The following is an 18,433-nucleotide window of genomic DNA, read 5'->3' as shown; positions in this document are numbered from 1 at the left end:
ACACGTGTCTAAAGAGAGAAAGGCCAACTTTAGGCAATGAAAAGTCATCTCCAAAAAGATTCCCCCCCCTCCATTTTAATCTGTTTCACATGTTATTTTACTATTGGACACAGGATTTGGCAAAACTTTAACAAGTGGTTATTTGGAAATTTCTAAACAATGATCACTTTCTTGTACAATGAACGTTTTTTCCTTCCAAAACAAACAAGATATTTTGCTTTGACAGGGGCAATTTCCAATCTCTTAGCACTGAAAGGCATAAAAGAAGATGGAAAATTGTTTGAAATACCATATAGCACTTTTGAGTTTATTAGGCCATTATCCTAAGGGCTGGATTTAATCAAAAGATGAAGAGTATAAGCTCAAAAGCTTAGCTGACAAGAAGCAAGTCTTGGGATTTTTGTGTTTAAGCTGTAAGCCAGGTTCTCAGAAAAGTAATCAGAAACTAGACTGGCTGGAAATAAGAAAAAGCCTTGAAGTGAGAGGTGTGATACCATGGGTTGTAGCTGTGACTTGGTCTCTCAAAAACCCTGGCAACCTTGAGCAAATTACCCAAACTCTCATCTGTAAAGTTCCTTCATAATTTCTAAAGCCCCCTGCAGCACGATCAATATTTTTCAATATTAAAACAAAATATTTAAAATATTTTTTATTTATTTGGCTGCACCGGGTCTTAGTTGCAGCATGAGAACCTTTTGCTGCGGCATGCAGGATCTAGCTCCCTGACCAGAGATGGAACCCAGGCCCCCTGCACTGGGAAGTCTTAGTCACTGGACCCCCAGGGATGCGTACGTACATGCCTGCTCAGTCCTGTCCGACTCTTTGCGACCCATAGACTATAGCCCGCCAGGTGCCTCTGTCCGTGTAATTTTCCAGGCAAGAATATGGGAGTGGGGTGTCATTTCCTTCCTTCTCCGGGGGTTCTTCCTGACCCAGGGATCTAACCTGTCTCTCTTTCGTCTCTTGCATTGGCAGGCAGATTCTTCACCATTGTGCCACCTGGGAAGCCTAGCATGATCCATTTTTAATTGTCTAATGTTGTTCCTTAAGTCATCTATCAGTTCATCCAACAATATGAATACTTTTTGAATACCTTCAGTAAATATAATAAAGGACAGTTTCTGTCCCCAAAGAGTGGTTACGTCAGTGAGCAAAGTAAAGGCTTCACCCACAGCTGCTAGGTGCTCATTTATCCATTTCAGCTCTAAACAAAGGTCACCAAGGAGCGCAGGAGGGACAGCAAATGGAAAGGAGTAGGAGAAACTCTGCAGAAGCTCCTGGGAGGAAAAGAGGGTAACTTATCATTTCAGTCCATCAAATTTATTGAGTGATTACTGTGTGTGAGCCACTGTGCTGGGCACTGGCGATCCTGGGAGGACCTGAAGAGATGAGACCTCTAAGGAAGCTTCCTTGCATTCTCGGTGATGAAGAAAGAAAAACAGGTTAACACATACATGAAATCCAGATTGTGCTTAGTTCTAGGAAGAAAACAGTGATAATGAGAGAGGATAACGGCATGTGTCTGTGGTGCGGACCTCATCAGCACAGGGAGGGCTCTTTGAGACGGTGGTGATCAGCTGACTGAGACCTGAAGGCAGGCCAGAAGGAGCACAGCCAGCAGAGGGGCTCGCGGTCCAGCTAGAGGGAAGCAGGAAAATGCTGGGACTGGAAAGGGCTAGAGCAGAGAGACCATCTGCATGGTCGGCTCAAAGAGCAGTTACTTTTGGAAAACGTAGAATTACAGCGGTACAGCTGACCCTTGAACGACACGGGTTTGAACTGCATGGGTCCATCTACACGCTGACTGTTGCCAATAAACACTGTAGTAACTCTACGATCCACAGCTGGCTGAAGCTTCAGATGCGAATCTCAGGTGAGGGCAGCCGACTACAAATTTACACTCGGATTTTTGACTGTGAGGGCTGTCAGCACCCCGACACACCCTAGTTGTTCAAGGGTCAAGGGTAGTTCTCAACTAAGGGTGATTTTGCCGCCCAGGAGACATCTGACAATGTCTGAAAACATTCTGAGTTGTCAAACGATTTGGATTTGAGCCGGGAAGGTACTACTGCTGAGACTGAGAAAACCTGCACTAACCCAAAGATGGGTTTTAGTTGTTACGTTATAAACCCCCACGGTTTTGCCAACTTGAATCTTTTTTTTTTTTTTTTTTAAGTGTGGAACAAAAATAGGTTTCAAGGGGACGTCCCTGGCAGCCCAGTGGTTAAGAATCTGCCTTCTAATGCCAGGGACACAGGTTCGAGCTCTGGTGGAGAACTAGAATCCCAACATGCTGCGGGGCTGTTAAGCCTGCCGACCGCAACAAAAGATGCCACAATGAAGATGCCACGTGCAAACTAAGACCAGACACAGCCAAAGACAAATGAAATAAATATTAAAAAAAAAAAAAACAGATTTCAAGTGACCCGCCGCTTCATCCACTCTCTCAGGAAACCCCACTGCAGAGGTTCGAGGGGCTCTGCGACCCGCTGAGGAACTCCAGAAGATTCTACGTGTGCAGCTGAACCCGTGGGAACGGGGCCTGAGGGGACACACCCCACTGCTCACTGGAGTCACCTCTGCGCAAGGGACAAGATTAGGGGCAGTGTAAGAGGAGTACATATTAAGTGCTTTATTTCCAAAATTACCAACGCATATTAAAAATAACGCAAAACGGGATCCACACAGGGAAGAACTGGAAATGCCCTCAGGAGCGAAACCTCTGTGGCCTGGGTCTCCACAGCTCTTGGTCGTCAACCCGCTCCCTCGGGCGCTTGCCTCCGGTCCCCTGGGCCGCCCCCACGCGGGCCCCCTGGCCTCTCAGGGACCTCTCACTCCGGGACTTGGCCAACATGAACTCCATGGTCCCTCAGGCTCCAGCCCAGGCCCCTCGCTGCCCGCGAGATGCTCGCCGCCGCTCTCTCACTTCAGCCAGCAGGCATCTCCTCGACGTAAGGTTTACCTCGCGGAGCGGCCGCGAGGGTCCCGTCGAGGTCCGGGTGCGGCGCCTCGAGCTCGGCGCGGGTCCCTCAGACCGGAGCGAGCCCTCAGAAAAGCGAGAAACGCCGCAGAACCGACGCCGCGCCGACGGCCTGACTTGTGGGCTGCGAACCACCGCCCCGCGGGGCACGCGGACCCGGCGTGGGGGGCGGGGCTCGCTGGGGGCGTGCCAGTCACCTCGCGCCCTCATTTGCATACGCATGAGCCGGCGCTCGAGGCAGGTCGCTCAGGAGAGCGCGAGAATTAATGAATTATTCACGAAGCGTCTCGTCTCGCCCCGCCCAGGAAGGCCTTGTTGATTATTCACAAGCGCGGAAGGCGAGTTTCAGCCAGAAAAGGCGGTTGAGTCCCAGTCACTGGAAGGCGTCAACCGGCTGAGGTGAGAGCTACCCAAACGCGAGGAATACGGAGAAAAACGGGCGCTTTGAATGTTGTTAGTTCTCTTAGTTTTTCTTTTTTTCGTTTCTTTTTACCTGAGGCTTTAAGTTTGACTTGAAAGTATTTCTTTTGAGGCCTGAAGTACTCTGAGGAGTAGCGAGAAAGCCGGGGCCGAGGCGAAGGACAGAGGGAACCCCCCAGATTCCATTTTCCCCCAAACACTTGATGATGAAAAATGTCACATTTACTGAGGGGTCGGGGCGGGGGGTGGGGGGTTGGAAAGAACTGTACTGGAAACACATTTCCACTATCAAGGTAGCTTTTAAATGAGATATCGGTGGAAAAGAAGGAATCAGTTCTGGTCCGAGGGCAGTGGCGGGTAATCAGCCCCCAAAACAGACCGATATCTGCGTGTTGCAACACGCAGTCGGATGGGGAGCTTGGGGGATTATCTTCTCGATCAGGTTTTCTCCAGCTGTGGAGGCATTTTGCCAGAATCAATGGCTGGCGCAGACCAAGAGGGGAGCGAGGAGGGTGTGAGTCCCCACGGGCTGACCTCAGCTCCTCTTTCGCCTTATCCAGGATTTGCCATTTAATCTCCTGGACTTTAGTTCCCCAAACAGTGCAGAGTGTGTCTTGAAACTCAAGATTAGCCAATCACCAAAATGTGTTCAGTTGTGCAGAGCACCGGACATGGTGTGACTTGGCTGATGAAATCGAAGAAAAAGTAAAGGAGTTTTAATCTAATTAGGATAATCTGATTTCTCCTCCACTGGGCCATAAATCTCTTGAGATGGGAACAGTATTTTACATCTTTGTAAGCCTACTCAAAGACTTGTACATGGTAGTCGCCCAGTAAATGTTGAATAGAATGAATAATTGAAGTAGCATGAAGAAGATATTAAAAAACCAAAAGAGCATGAACAAATACCCAGTTAATACGGTGGAAACCATTTACTCTGAGTGAGCAGGGAGTAGGGGAATTACCAGGGCCAAATGGGATTTGTTAAAATAGAGAATAATAATTTATGGGATCAAACTCTGTGAAACCTCTGAGTAACAGGGTGAATTTTGACAAACAAAGTCCTCTTGCTGGACTTTCCTAGTCTTTGTAGTTTTATATTTACATTTAAATCAATGATCCATTTTTAATTAATATTAGTATATGATGTCAGATTTAGGTTGAGGGGTTTGGGTGTTTTTTGGTCTATGGATGTCCTGTTGTTCTAGCACTATTTGTTAAAAAGACCATCCTTCCTCCACTTCCTTTTCTTTAAACCTGAAGGGATCCAGTTAGTTGCAGAGGATGTTTCCTCCTCCTCCTAACTTTATGATGCAAGCCCATTTATGTTGACATGTACTTCCTTTGAGTAAAGCCATCTTTCATATCATATACATGTAAGGAAGGTCATCTAGCTGCATTTTAGAATCCAGCTATTGGATATTATTCCTTTGCTAGAAAATGGAGTTTCTTGTTTAAAAAAAAAAATGGTTTTGGAAGATTGGGAAAGATGGATGGAAAGCATTAGGAAATCAACTGTTACTGTCTTTGGGCACATGTAATGAAACTTTTTTTGTGTGTGTCACTCAGAATAACACCTCCCCCTTCCACACACTGCCCCCCCCCCCCCCAATCTTCCAAGGAGGCTTAAGCCTTTAGAAACTAAACAATAGCTGGTTAATCTTTATCTGAATCTTGGGTTCACACATGAAAGGGTAAAGTAGTAATTGTGTTTTCATTTTAAATAGGGCAATTGACATGTAGGTCAAGAGGTAAGCCCAGAGTTAGTCTTTATCTGAGAAAACACAGAAATTTTGCCTTTCTCAAGATCGCAGTCCTCCTCAGGGTAGACACATCAGGCATAAGAATGAATGGTATTGAGGACCTGTGAAGTTTCAGATGTGTGTGAATCCAATACACAAAGTGTAAGACAAATGTCAAAGACATTTGAAAGTTAGAGTTCTGTTCTTAAAACTCATGGTTTTGAAATCTTAGGTTTTTAGATAATGAGTCAGAACAAGGTGATAAAAAAAATCAGAATAATTCTCTGAGAATACATGATCTACAGAGTCACAGCCTCCTGGGGCTGTCATCTTGTAAGCTTTCAAAATTAAGCAGTTTGTACTTGAATAGGAGACCTCCACAAAACACCTGCTCAAAGGGAAAACAACAGTTGCAACAGAATAGTTAGAAGTTGAAAGGAAACTGGCTATTTAAAACAATTATTTAGATCTTTTTTGCCTTCCTGAAGCCAGCTTATTTTAGAACACCGAAAAGAGACACTACCATGTTTAGAAACCAGCAAGAAAGCCCAGCAACTAGGAAGGTGTTGGTAGTGCATTATTTTGGATGCAGTGAAAGCAAGGGAATTTCATGGTGCTGAGTCACTGTAGGAAAACCCCTAAATTATGAGTCAAATTTTCTTGATTTTTTTAAATTTTTATTTATTTATTTATTTTCTTGATTTTTATTCTCAGTTCTGCCACTAAGTGGTTGGTTGACCTTGAATAAATCAGTTGACTTCTCTGGACCTTGATTTTTTTCATCTGGAAAAATAAATGTTTGGACTAGATCATTTAAAGTTCCTTCTACCTCTGAAGTTCTATAATTTTTTTTTTCTAGACCCTTAATTCTTCCTTGTCCCTGTATTACTTCTCTATTGATTCAGCATATATTTTTGGAGCACCTACCTACTTTATTCCAGAACTGCATGGTGCAAATCATTGCCAATGGTAACTGCAGCCATGAAATTAAAAGATGCTTGCTCCTTGGAAGGAAAGCTATGACAAACCCAGACAGCGTATTAAAAAGCAGAGACATCACTTTGCCGACAAAGATCTGCATAGTCAAAGCTGTGGTTTTTCCAGTAGTCATGTACAGAGAGAGAGTTGGACCATAAAGAATGCTGAGTGCCGAAGAATGGATGCTTTCAAACTGTGGTGCTGGAGAAGACTCTTGAGTCCCTTGGACTGCAAGGAGAGCAAATCAGTCAATCCTAAAGGAAATCAACCCTGAATATTCATTGGAAGGACTGATGGTGATGCTCCAACACTTTGGCCCCCTAATGCAAAGATCTGACTCGGAAACGAGCCTGATCCTGGGAGAGATTGGAGGCAAAAGGAGAAGGGGGCAGCAGAGGATAAAATGGTTAGATAACATAATCAACTCAGTGGACATGAGTTTGAGTAAACTCCAGGAGATAGTGGAGGACAAAGGAACCTGGTGTGCTACAGTCCATGGCGGGGCGGGGCGGGGCGGGGGGGGGGGGGGGGCGTCGCAAAGAGTCAGACACAACTTAGCAACTGAAAAAACAGCCCACTTTATTCCAGTACTGCATGGTGCTAACGACTCCAGAATGATCTAAACTAGACACAAAAGTTTATAATATGATTCCATTTATATGAAATAAATGTCCAGAATGGGCAAACTGATATTGATGAAAAGTCTATTAATGGTTGCAAGGAGTCAGGGGAGGGAAAAATGAGGAGTGATTGCTAGTGGAAATGGGGTTTCTTTTAGGGTAACGAAAATCTTCTGAAATTAGATAGTAGTGATGGTTGCAAAACTTCATGAATATATGAAAACCTACTGAAGTATACCTTAAACAAAACAACTAAAAAATAAAGAAGGAACTAGGCAGATACAACTTTGCCCTCATGTTATCTCACAGCAGGGTGGGGTGGATACATAAATGCAAAATGACACAGTATATATTACAATGTGCACATAAGCGGACTTGATGGTGAACCAGGGAATAATTCCTTGAGAAACTGATACTAACCCCATGTCTAGAAGGTGAGTGGGAATTGGAAAGAAAGGAGGATGTTTCAGGCAGAGGGAACATTACAAAAACCTGAAAGCTGAGAGAATGTAGGTTAATTAAAGAAGATAAAGTTCATGGGGTTGCAAGGAGTCAGACACAACCAAGCAATTAACACTTGTTTTGGGCTTTCCTGATGGCTCAGTGGTAAAGAATCTGCCTGCAATGCTGAAGACCCGGGTTCAGTCCTGAACTGAGCGACTAACACTTTCTAGTAGACAAGGGACTTCCCTGTTTGGGAAGAATCCGCCTGCCAATGCAGGGGACGTGGGTTTGATCTCTGGTCCGGGAAGATGCCACATGCCACAGAGCAACCAAGTCCATGTGCCACAACTACTGAGCCCATGTTTACAGCCTGTCAGCTGCAATTGCTGATGCCAGCACACCTCGAGCCCATGCTTAGCAACAAGAGAAGCTACCACAGTGAGAAGCCCACACACTGCACCTAGAGAGTAGCCCGCTCAGGCAGCAGCGAAGATCCAGAGCAGCCAAAAATAAATTAATTAAAAATTTAAAAAGTAGATAAGAATAGCTGATGCATAAAAGTATAAGGGAAAATGGTTAGAGATGTGGCTAAGGAAGATTGAGCCTGATCTTGAGAAGTTTGAATTTCATCCTGAGGGCACTGGGGGCCCACTGAAGCATTTTAGTCCAGGAAATTACAGAGTCCCATTGGTAATCTAAGAAGAATACGCTGGCTGCAGTACCAAGAAGAGACTGGAGATGGGTAAGGCCATTGACAGACTGGTGGTTGAAGAAATCCAGGCGAAAGATGAAGCTGATCTGATCTAAAGCAGAGATGACACCATGTGCATAAAGTGAGGAGTGGACGCTTGAGAAATATTAGGAGACTGGATGTAGGAATGAGGGAGGGAACAGAGTTGAGGCATAGTTTTTAGGCTTGAGCAATTTAGGTATTTGATGCTGTCATTCACTCAGCTAAGGTACAGAAATAGGTTTAGGGCAAAAGGATTCACATTTGGATATACTGGGAAAACCCAGCTGAAACTGGTTCATAGTCAAAGGTACAGATCTGCAACTCCCCAGCAAAACCTAGGTTGGGGTAAACATAGAAGAGTTGTTAGAATAGAAATAGTAATTGAAACAGTGAAAATGTATTTTTTTCACCCAGGGGGTGTGTTTAAAATTTTAAAAAGAAAAAAACTCCTGGGACAGAATCCTGAAGAGCACCAAAAGCTTAAAAAGGGGCAGGGAAAAAAGCCTGAAGATGACAGAAGGAACAACTGGGAAGCTGAAGAAAACAAGGAGTTCAGATACTAATATAAGATTTTTAAAACTAAACATGCATATAATGAAATGTGTGTCAGACAGTGTTTTGATGCCTTACCAATAATGGCTTATTTAGTCCTCACAACAAGCCTGGGATGTAGATACCATTACTGACTGTATGTTACAGATGGGGAAACTGAGGCAAACATGTGCGTGAAACAATATGGCAATTGGATTGCAGACTGGGATTCGATCCCAGGCAATTTGGCTCCGCAGAAGTTCATGTGCTTAACCACTGTGCTGTGCTTCCTCTCCAGATAAATACATGTCCTGATAAACACTCTTTAAGAGCCCTGAAAAGCTGGATTTACTGTCTTTATTTTACAAAAAGGATACTGAGGCCCAGCAAGACTAAGTAATTTGACCAAAACATAGAGTTGCTAGGTAGTTGAGCAGAATTTGAACCCAGGTTCCTTAACTCCAAAGACTTTCTCCCAGACTGCATTAGCAGTGCAGTTAATTTTCTCTGTATACATACATGTGTGTATGGAAAATTTAACTTCACTAATCTTATAAATGTTAATTCCCCAGATAGGTACCAAATGCTTAATAGTGACTAGCTTTGAATCCCTTCTCAAAAGCAAGTATCCTGGAGGGTTGAGCTTTCAGCGATAATATAAATTAAACCCAGGTTATTCATATATTCCAAATACATGGATGTAGTAAAATGCATTGTGTTCTAATAGCCTGATACTATTTTCAGAGCTTGATTTTCTAGAAATGCCATCAGAATACCTTGAGATCATAGAGAAATTATTTAAAAACCCACCAATATGGAAAACCACCCACTTGAAATCATTCCCTATTATTTATTGTCTCTAATAACTACCCCATATGTGGTAGTTTATCTTGGTTTACTGGGTCAGAACTGGAGTGTAAACTCTTATAGTTACTTATTTTTCCCATTTTATTTCTTGAAGTTGTAAAGGAGACAGTGATCATGTTGAGTCACTTTTGAAGGTTACGCTCAAAAATGAAGGTTATAATCTGAAGTCAACAAAAGACACCTTGGAATCTTTAAGGACCAAAGGACTATCAGGTGGTTGTCAGTCTCATTTAAATCTTGTAAAAGAGTGTCCCCTAGTGCTGCTCTGAAGAAGTAAATTGAGAGAAATTATTACCTGTTTATAATCTCTATCACCACCTTGTGGCAGTGTCCTTAAATAATTCTGCCCTCTTTTATTTGCAAAATCGTCCAGAATTTTGCATTAATTTATACACAAAATCAAGTCACAGGCTATCCTAGGTGATCCAGAATTTCTCTAAGTGGATTATTTTACTAATATTTTGGTCAGAACTCCATAAAATCTTGAAACAATATAAATTAAGTCCTTTAAAAAGAAAAAAGGAAATTTACTTCTTTTTTGTTAGTGAAGTGAGATAGTGAAAACTGTATGTATTTTTAAACATTAATGCTTGTTTATTGTGGTAAAATGTACATAAAATTCATCATCCCAACCATCTTTGAGTAGGTAACTGAGTGGCACTAAGTGCATTCAATGTCGTACAACCATTACCACTACCCATTTCTAAAAATTTTACATCAGCCTGAGTGAAACTCTGTACCAATTGAACACCCCATTCCTTCCACCCTCCAGCCCCTAGTGACCTCTGTTCTATTCTCTGTCATTATGAATCTGACTACTTTAGCTATCTCTATTCATTTAAGTGGAATCATGTGATAGGCATCCTTTTGTGTCTGGTTTATTTCATTTAGCATAATTTTTTTAGCATAATATTTTCAAATTTATCCATGTTGCAACATATATCATAATTTCATTACTTTTTAATACTGAATAATATTCCATTGTATTTACCATATTTTAAAAGTCCATTCAACTGTTCTTGGGCCTCTGGGTTGTTTCTGTCTTTTGGCTGTTATAAATAATAGTGCTATGAACATTGGTGTGTATCTGTTTGAATCCCTCCTTTCAATACATTTTGGGCTTCCCTGGTGGCTCAGATGGTAAAGAATCTGCCTGCAACACAGGAGACGTGGGTTTGATCCCTGGGTGGGGAAGACCCCCTGGAGAAGGACATGGCAACCTACTCCAGTATTCTTGCCTGGGAAATCCAATGGACAGGAGCCTGGTGGGCTGCAGTTCATGGGGTCACAAAGAGTTGGATACAACTGAGCAACTAACACTTTTTGATACTTCTGAGTTTAGAAGTGGAAGTGCTGGATAGTATGGTAAACCTATTGAACTTTTTGAGGAACTGCCATACTGTTTTCTTCAGCAGCTGCAACACTTTACATTCCTACCAGCAGTGTACAAGGATTCCAGTGTTGCCACATCTTCACCTACACTTGTTATTTTCCATCTTTTTGAATAGCCGTCCTAATGGGTATGAAATGTAAACTTTAATTTTTGAGTTGACTTTGAAAATCAACTATACATGAAATTAACTCAAGAAATAATTTTTAAGCCCCTGTTATATAGAGAGCACTTTTAACACTCTGAGGGAATAACAAGGATGAGTAAAATACATTGTCAAACCTTTAGGGGATTTGTAATTTATTATTCTCCTCCAAATGTATTTGGGAATGAGGAAGTCAACTTATATTTTCCTTGGGTGGTTGGAAAAACTAATCCAGAGATCTTACTCTAATTTATAGAAAATTGGTTGTGGAGATGTTTATTAAACTAATTTTCCAAAGAATACAATCAAATGCTAATTATATAGTTCTTTGGAAGATTCGCAATAAAAGGATTATGTTAGGCAAGGTCTCTAATTAATTTTTTTTTCTACAGGTTAGATTTGTTAAAAGAATCCTGATACATTACTATCATGGCCACTGTTCAGCTCTCTCGCTCTATCAGAATTCACAAGACATCTAAGGTATTTATTAAGAATTAAAAGAAAATCAATGACTATTTAGTGAGTTAATTCAGAATCATGACTTTCATCTTTGGTGTTTTTTAAAACAGCAGCTTTATCAGTTAATTGGCACATAATATCCTGGCAGAGTATGTCTACATTTTAACTGGCTAGTGGACTGAGGATGTTCAGGAAATTAGAATAGATTCCTATGAAGTAACTTCCTGGGTGCTTGTTTCATGTTTATATGTTTAGACTTTCTAGAGTAAAAGAGTTTTGTGAAGTTATGAGTCCAGAGAACTACCAGTTGAGGGAAGAGTTCTAGATGTCAGGCTCGAAGCATCTTCAGATGAAGGTTCATCTCATGAGACATTCAAAAAACGAAGATCATGGCATCTGGTCCCATCATGGCAAATAGATGGGGAAACAGTGGAAACCATGACAGACTTTATTTTCTCAGGCACCAAAATCACTGCAGATGGTGGCTGCAGCCACAAAATTAAAGGACGCTTGTTCCTTGGAAGAAAAGCTATGACAAACCTAGACAGAGTATTAATAAGCAGAGACATTACTTTGCCAACAAAGGTCCGTATAGTCAAAGCTACCATTTTTCCAGTAGTCATGTATAGATGTGACAGTTGGACCATAAAGAAGGCTGAGTGCCAAAGAATTGGTGCTTTTGAGCTGTGGTGTTGGAGAAGCCTCCTGAGAGTCCCTTGGATTTCAAGGAGATCAAACCAGTCAATCCTAAAGGAAATCAATCCTGAATATTCATTAAAAGGACTGATGCCTAAGCTGAAGCTCCAGTGCTTTGGCCGCCTGATGTGAAGATCTGACTCATTGGAAAGGACCCTGATTCTGGGAAAGATTGAAGGCAGGAGGAGAAAGGAAAGACAGAGGACAAGATGGTTGGATGGCATCACTGACTCAGTGGACATGAGTTTGAGCAAGCTCCAGGAGATGCTGAAGGACAGGGAAGCCTGGCGTGCTGCAGTCCATGGGGATGCAAAGAGTCAGACACTGAGTGACTGAACAACAACGAGAGTAAAAGAAATCAGAAACAAAAAAAGATATTTAAAGAGAAGGGTTCCTTGTTAGACACTCACTTCTGATACACACCATGACGCAGTTACAAGAGCTGAAGGAGAGGGCGCTGACAGAAACATCTAGGGGAGCAATCCGGGGCCAGGCGACCTTGCTGGGTTCACCTGGGCAAGTTTATCTTGTCCCATGACGGTCAGTAATTAATCATTCATTTATTCATTGAGAGCTCAGCATTACATAACATATATGTAACACTGTGTTCTTTTCTGAGAGAATTAAAAAAAGAATCTTCATGTTCCAGAAGTTTATAATCTGGTTGGGGAAATGACTTATAGGAGGTAAGTCAATATACAATGCAGTATATGCATTAAATATTTGTGACAAGAGTAAAGCAACACAGATGTACAGAACAGACTTGGACTCTGTGGGAGAAGGCGAGGGTGGGCTGATCTGAGAGAATAGGATTGAAACATGGATGTTATCAAGTGTGAAACAGATCGCCAGTCCAGGTTGGATGCATGAGACGGGTGCTCAGGGCTGGTGCACTGGGATGACCCAGAGGGATGGGGTGGGGAGGGAGGTGGGAGGGGGGTCCAGGATGGGGAACACATGTAAATCCATGGCTGATTCATGTCAAAGTATGGCAAAAACCACTACAATATTGTAAAGTAATTAGCCTCCAACTAATAAAGGAAAAAAAATTTAAAAATTTTAAAAAAAGAGTAAAGCAATACAATTGATAGAAATTTAGAGATTTTTGGGTAGATTGGAATGGTTTGTATATTCCTTAGGAAGGAGACAAGATTTAAGGTGGGCCTTAAATAACGAAAAGGATTAGGATGGAGGAGAGAGAGAATTCCATGAGGAAAAACTAGCATATGCCTTGGCTCAAATAAGTAATGAGCATGGCATGTTTCAGAGAGTAACAAAGAACCCATCCTTACTGGAGTGGAGCTTCATCATGTTGGACAGAAGTAGGAAAATTAATTGAATAGGAACTTTGGGGACAAATTAGTGTGGATCTTAAAAGCCAGGCTAAAGAACTTATGCTTTATTCTGCAATCAATGGAAAGTCAGCAGTTTTACCAGGACAGTTGAATAAATTACTGTTTTAAGAATATTAAGCTGTAGCAGAGGTAGGAAGGTTTGAAGTTGAAGGAGAATTGGGGCAGAGAGAAAGCCGTCATCTTTCTGGCTTGCATTCAATATATTCAACAAGCAGACTCCTGATCTCATCGGATTTCCTAAGTGTGCTTCCTTCCTGGGGTGGAAATGCTTAGCTGGGTAGATGAATTGCAATCAGTTTGGCAGTTATTTTTCGCGCTGTCAGTTAACAAATTGACCTTTTGATACAAACAGATCTTTGTAGTTTGGACTGCATGAACTACTTCTCCCAGAAAATTTCAAGTGACTGTATGATTTTGCTATTTTTTTTTTTATTGAAAACAACAATAATTATGTGCTGGGCACTGTGCCAAGGGATTGGTATTATTATTTCAATTAAGCCTTGAAATAAGGAGAAAACCGAAGCTCAGAGAAGTGCTATAACTTGCCACAGGGCTCCCCTCGTGGCTCAGACGGTACAGAACCGGCCTGCGATGTGGGAGACCCGGCTTCAGCCCCGGGTCGGGAAGGTCCCCTGGAGAAGGAAATGGCAACCCACTCCAGTGTTCTTGCCTGGAGAATCCCACGGACAGAGGAGGCTGGTGGGCCACAGTCTACGTGGTTGCAAAGAGTCAGACATGACTGAGCGACTCACACACACGCATGTAGCTTGACAGCTGAGCTCTAGAGTCCATGGGGTCACAGAGAGTCGGGCACGACTGAGCAACTCACACACACATAGCTTGACAGTTGAGCTGTCAAACATTACTTACGTCATTAGCACACTTTCTTATTAAAATAACTTATAACAGTGTTTTCATGTGCTAGACATTTATAAAAATGTGCATGATACCTCTTAAAATATTGGACCAGTTGAGCTGAGAAAAAAATTCCCGGAGTGTAGAAAAATAACAATTCTAGAGGCCTTTTCCAATCATTGATCTTCATTACTACAAATGGCTCTTTTGATTCCATATTTAAAATAAATGTCTTTATGTTTTTAGATTATTTAATTTTACAGATGGTTATTACTTAAGTATTGTCTCTAACTTTTGGCATCTTTTCAGTAAGTTATTATATATACATGTCATTCCAGCTATTACCCAATTAACCCCAAAGAACCTTAATTTCTCAGAATCTATGGATACAAAAAGCAATTTTCTGTAAAATTTTACACACTTATATGCAGACACATGTACATTCCATACCAAATTCCCTTTAAACTGTAATCTTTCCTACTTCTGCTATAGCTTTATATTCCTAAAACAATTATTCTACTGACCCGATCAAACCTGCTGCCTTTCCGCTGGTTACAGAATAAAAATAAAAAGCTTTAGGCTGGCTTTAAGATCTCTTATTAATTTTTCCCCCCAAATTCCTCTCATACATGCAAGAGTAATAATTATATCTTTTTAAAAACTGAATATAATGTAGTTTGACCAAAAGGATGAACTGATAATTCATTTTCACTATATAGTGTACCCAAGAAGCAGCTTAAATTGCAAAATCATGTCCAGAATGTCCAGAAGATATTCTAGAACCAGATCTAGATATAGAAAAGCTTTTGGGGAGTTCTCTTTCATCTAAAGGCATATTTGTGGGTAGTACCTGTCTCCAAGTAACAGAATTATTAAAACTGAACAGTTGAAACAGCATACCATAGTTTAAAGACCTCTGAATTTGAACAAGGTTATTGGAGCTTTACCATCCTGACTTCTAATAACATGGATTCATCTCACCTGCTTTTGTACTTTATATAAGAGCAATCATACAGTAGTACTCATTTGTACCAGGTTTCCTGTGCTCAGCTTCATGTGTGAGAGTCACTTATATTGTAGAACTTTTGCTTAAGCAAAGCACAAAAGGTGAAAATTCGTGGTAGCAGAATAGTCGATGAAGAGTAGTTCCATGTGGCTAAAGAGTAGGGTGCACGGGAGAGGATGAAGGAGGAGGGGAGGGCTGGGAGATGAGGCAAGAAAACTGGGCAAAGATAAGGTTTTGACAGTTCTCAAATGCCACACTTGAACTCTATCCTGTATGAACACTGGGAGTGTCATGATAAGATTTGTGTTCTTTAAAGTTAATGATGACGGCAACATGAAGGACAGATTGAATGAAAAGAACAAATGGCAGGGAGGTCAGAGGCTACTGCAGTAATAAAGGGGAGAAATGAGCATGTCCTGAGCCAAGTCAGCGAGAAGAGAAAGGAGAAAGCGAGTCTCTTCTAGAGAGAAGGAAGAGTACTGTGTGATTGGGTATGTAGTATGGAGCGGGGCGAGAAGCCAAAGGTGACTCTGTGTCTGGCTTGGATGATTTGACTGAAGTGGACATGGATTCATTTGTTTGAGATTGAAATTTGGGATCAGGTTTCAGTCAGGGTGAGAGAGAGAAACTGAGTTTGAGAGGTCTACAAAGTGGTCTGGGCATAGATGTTCGGAAAGTAGACATATGGGAGTCAAGCTCAGAACAGAAATGAGGACATTTTCTCTGTACTGGCTGCAGGTGAAGCAATGAGACGAAATGATTCAAGAAGAGAGAGCTATGGAAAGAGAAAAGACTGGAGACAGAATTCTGGGGTGGGAGCAACACCCAGAAAAGGCAGAAAAATGGAAGAAAAAAAAAGGGACTGAAATTGCTATGGAGGATAGATGGGGGGAAAAAAGAAAATAGTGTTACAGAAGCTGAGAAAGACATTGTGGGCAAAAGTGTCAGACATTGCAGTGGAGTGACAGTATGAGGACCGAGATGAGGCTAATGATAGGATGTACTTGGTGGCTGGAGAGAACAGCACAGAGTGGAGGGGGTGAAGGGCAGATTGTAGGGCCTTCTGAGGAGTGTGTGAAAGGGGAGATCACATCATCACAGTAAAACTCTCAGTTTTGCCTCAAATCCACAGATCATTGTAAAATAAATCATATTAGTCTTGAATTACTTGAATACCTGTCTCTACCATTCTTCTCTGCCTTGCCAGTGAAGATCTCATTTAAAGCAATATTCAAAGCCTTGTTTCCTTTTGATTATCTCAAAAGGTATCAGACGAGGTCTTGAAAAGTCTTTCCATTTTGCTTGTGGTAATGATATGATGGGCTGAATATGTTAAAGAATACTAATCTTTTACATTTTTTCCTCCCTCCTAGAAAACAGTTTTCCCATCTCAAATCACTAACGAGCATGAGTCACTGATAATGGTGAAGAAACTTTTTGCTACTTCTATCTCATGTATAACGTATCTACGGGGCCTATTTCCAGAGAGCTCTTACGGAGAACGCCATTTGGATGGTAAAGTCTAACTAAATGGTTACTTTGGCTGGTGGAGCCCTTTCCCTCTATTTGGCAGAAGTAAAACTTTAATTTCTCATGGAGTGTGCTAATTCCAGGTCATGGGCCTGTTTGTCAGGATCAATTTGCTAATTCATTTTCCATTTTAATTTCACTTTGTGTAGTGGTTTTACTTGTAGGAACTATTAGTTCCTGGCTAGATACCAAATGACAGGCTGAAGAAAAAAGAAATCTGTATTGACAAGCCCAGTAATTCTAAACTGCACCCACCAAAGCAGCAGCCAGGTTGAGATCTATGTGGGTGCTGTACATTTGCACTATTTTGTGTCTCAACTTTGAGACAGACTTCCACAATGGGGAACTTTAATTGAGAAGTTTTTTAAAATTCTTTCTGTTAACATATAGGAATAAGCTCGAAAAAAATGCATACCCATCCCAAACCCATCTATTGATTAACATGGAGATGTCGACAATTACTATTCCAATAGTTCTTTTCTCAATTTTCTCTTTTCTAGTTTTCTTCCTTTTATTCCTTATGTCCTTAAATTTATGATCTCATTTCCTTGTATTACAAGCAGTTTCTGTCTCCTTTCCTTCTCTTGTATTAAGAATAATGTACCTAGCACTCTTCAGTTTTTCAAAAATCTTTTAATTTTTTAAAAAAGCTGGATTGTGATAACCATTCAGAAAATTTTGCTGATTTGTCACCAAAGTAGGAAAGTATCATTTGGAAAATAAATATAGAGGGTTACAAGTTTCCTTGTAAGATGTTATTTTTCAAAATCTATTTTTACTTTCTTTCTCACATCTGTATTTAGTGATAACTTAGGCCTCACTCATTCCAATTTATTTTTTCTTAAACACCATTTGCTTCTCTACATGAGCATCAGTGAAATCCATGTGTGCTATAAACACAAAAGCACATTTGCAACTGTGACAGCCTCATTTGCGTTATGTTCTTCTGGTCAGGATAGAAATCTATAGTAGTAAAAATGTTTATATGCCACATATAGTTGCCGTTTCTCCTCTTGTTTGGAATATAGAATTGGAGAAAGACACGTTTGGGGTAATTAATTAAGCACTTACTGTGTGCCAGTCACTAACCTATGCATGGAGGGCAATACCATTGTTTACAGCTTTATTTTTTGTGATAGTTTTAATGGAAGTTATATATCTTCCTCTCAGTGTTTGTACTTAAAGTAGCACATGACATAAAAATGCCCAGTAATAATTTTCATGTCCCTCAACAGCAACAGAGGTAACATCAATTTTAGAATAGGAAAACACTGTGAAAAGGTGAAGTGATTTATACAAAGTCATACATGAATCAGTAATTGATTTTAGACTAATCTAAACCAAAACTTTTAATGATTTCCTTATTCTTCCTTCCTATAGTAAGGTGGTTGAATTTCAGATGGAAATTAATATCTAAGAATAACCCATGAAAACATATCTTATCCTTTTTTTCCCTCCATTGAGAGAGAAATACCAGAGAAGTGATTTGAGATTGAGGTGTATATTTTAAATTGCTTGATATAGCTGGTCTCAGTACTACCTTATGATAACTTAGAATTCAGCAGACGCAAAGAAGTGACACAAATTGATTTCACAACCAACTCAGTTGTGTACATTGTAGAAGAGGAGACTGCTAATCTATAATAAAAATGGGAACTAAGCCAATTATCAACATAGGATTT

The 18,433-nt window shown here is 41.0% G+C and overlaps 1 protein-coding gene across 1 annotated transcript in view; it reads left to right on the top strand.

Moving 5' to 3' along the window:
* Positions 1 to 11,279: 11,279 nt before the first annotated feature.
* HORMAD2 (HORMA domain containing 2) overlaps positions 11,280 to 18,433 on the top strand; it is a 52,199-nt gene continuing 45,045 nt past the window's right edge. The window contains exons 1-2 of the mRNA XM_061140826.1: positions 11,280 to 11,330; positions 16,595 to 16,736. Of these exons, the coding sequence (XP_060996809.1) occupies positions 11,280 to 11,330; positions 16,595 to 16,736 (193 nt within the window). The remainder of the gene's footprint in view (positions 11,331 to 16,594; positions 16,737 to 18,433) is intronic.

Source organism: Dama dama, chromosome 5 (assembly GCF_033118175.1).
Source record: "Dama dama isolate Ldn47 chromosome 5, ASM3311817v1, whole genome shotgun sequence".
Lineage (NCBI taxonomy): Eukaryota > Metazoa > Chordata > Mammalia > Artiodactyla > Cervidae > Dama > Dama dama.
This window is presented reverse-complemented; position numbering and strand designations above follow the sequence as displayed.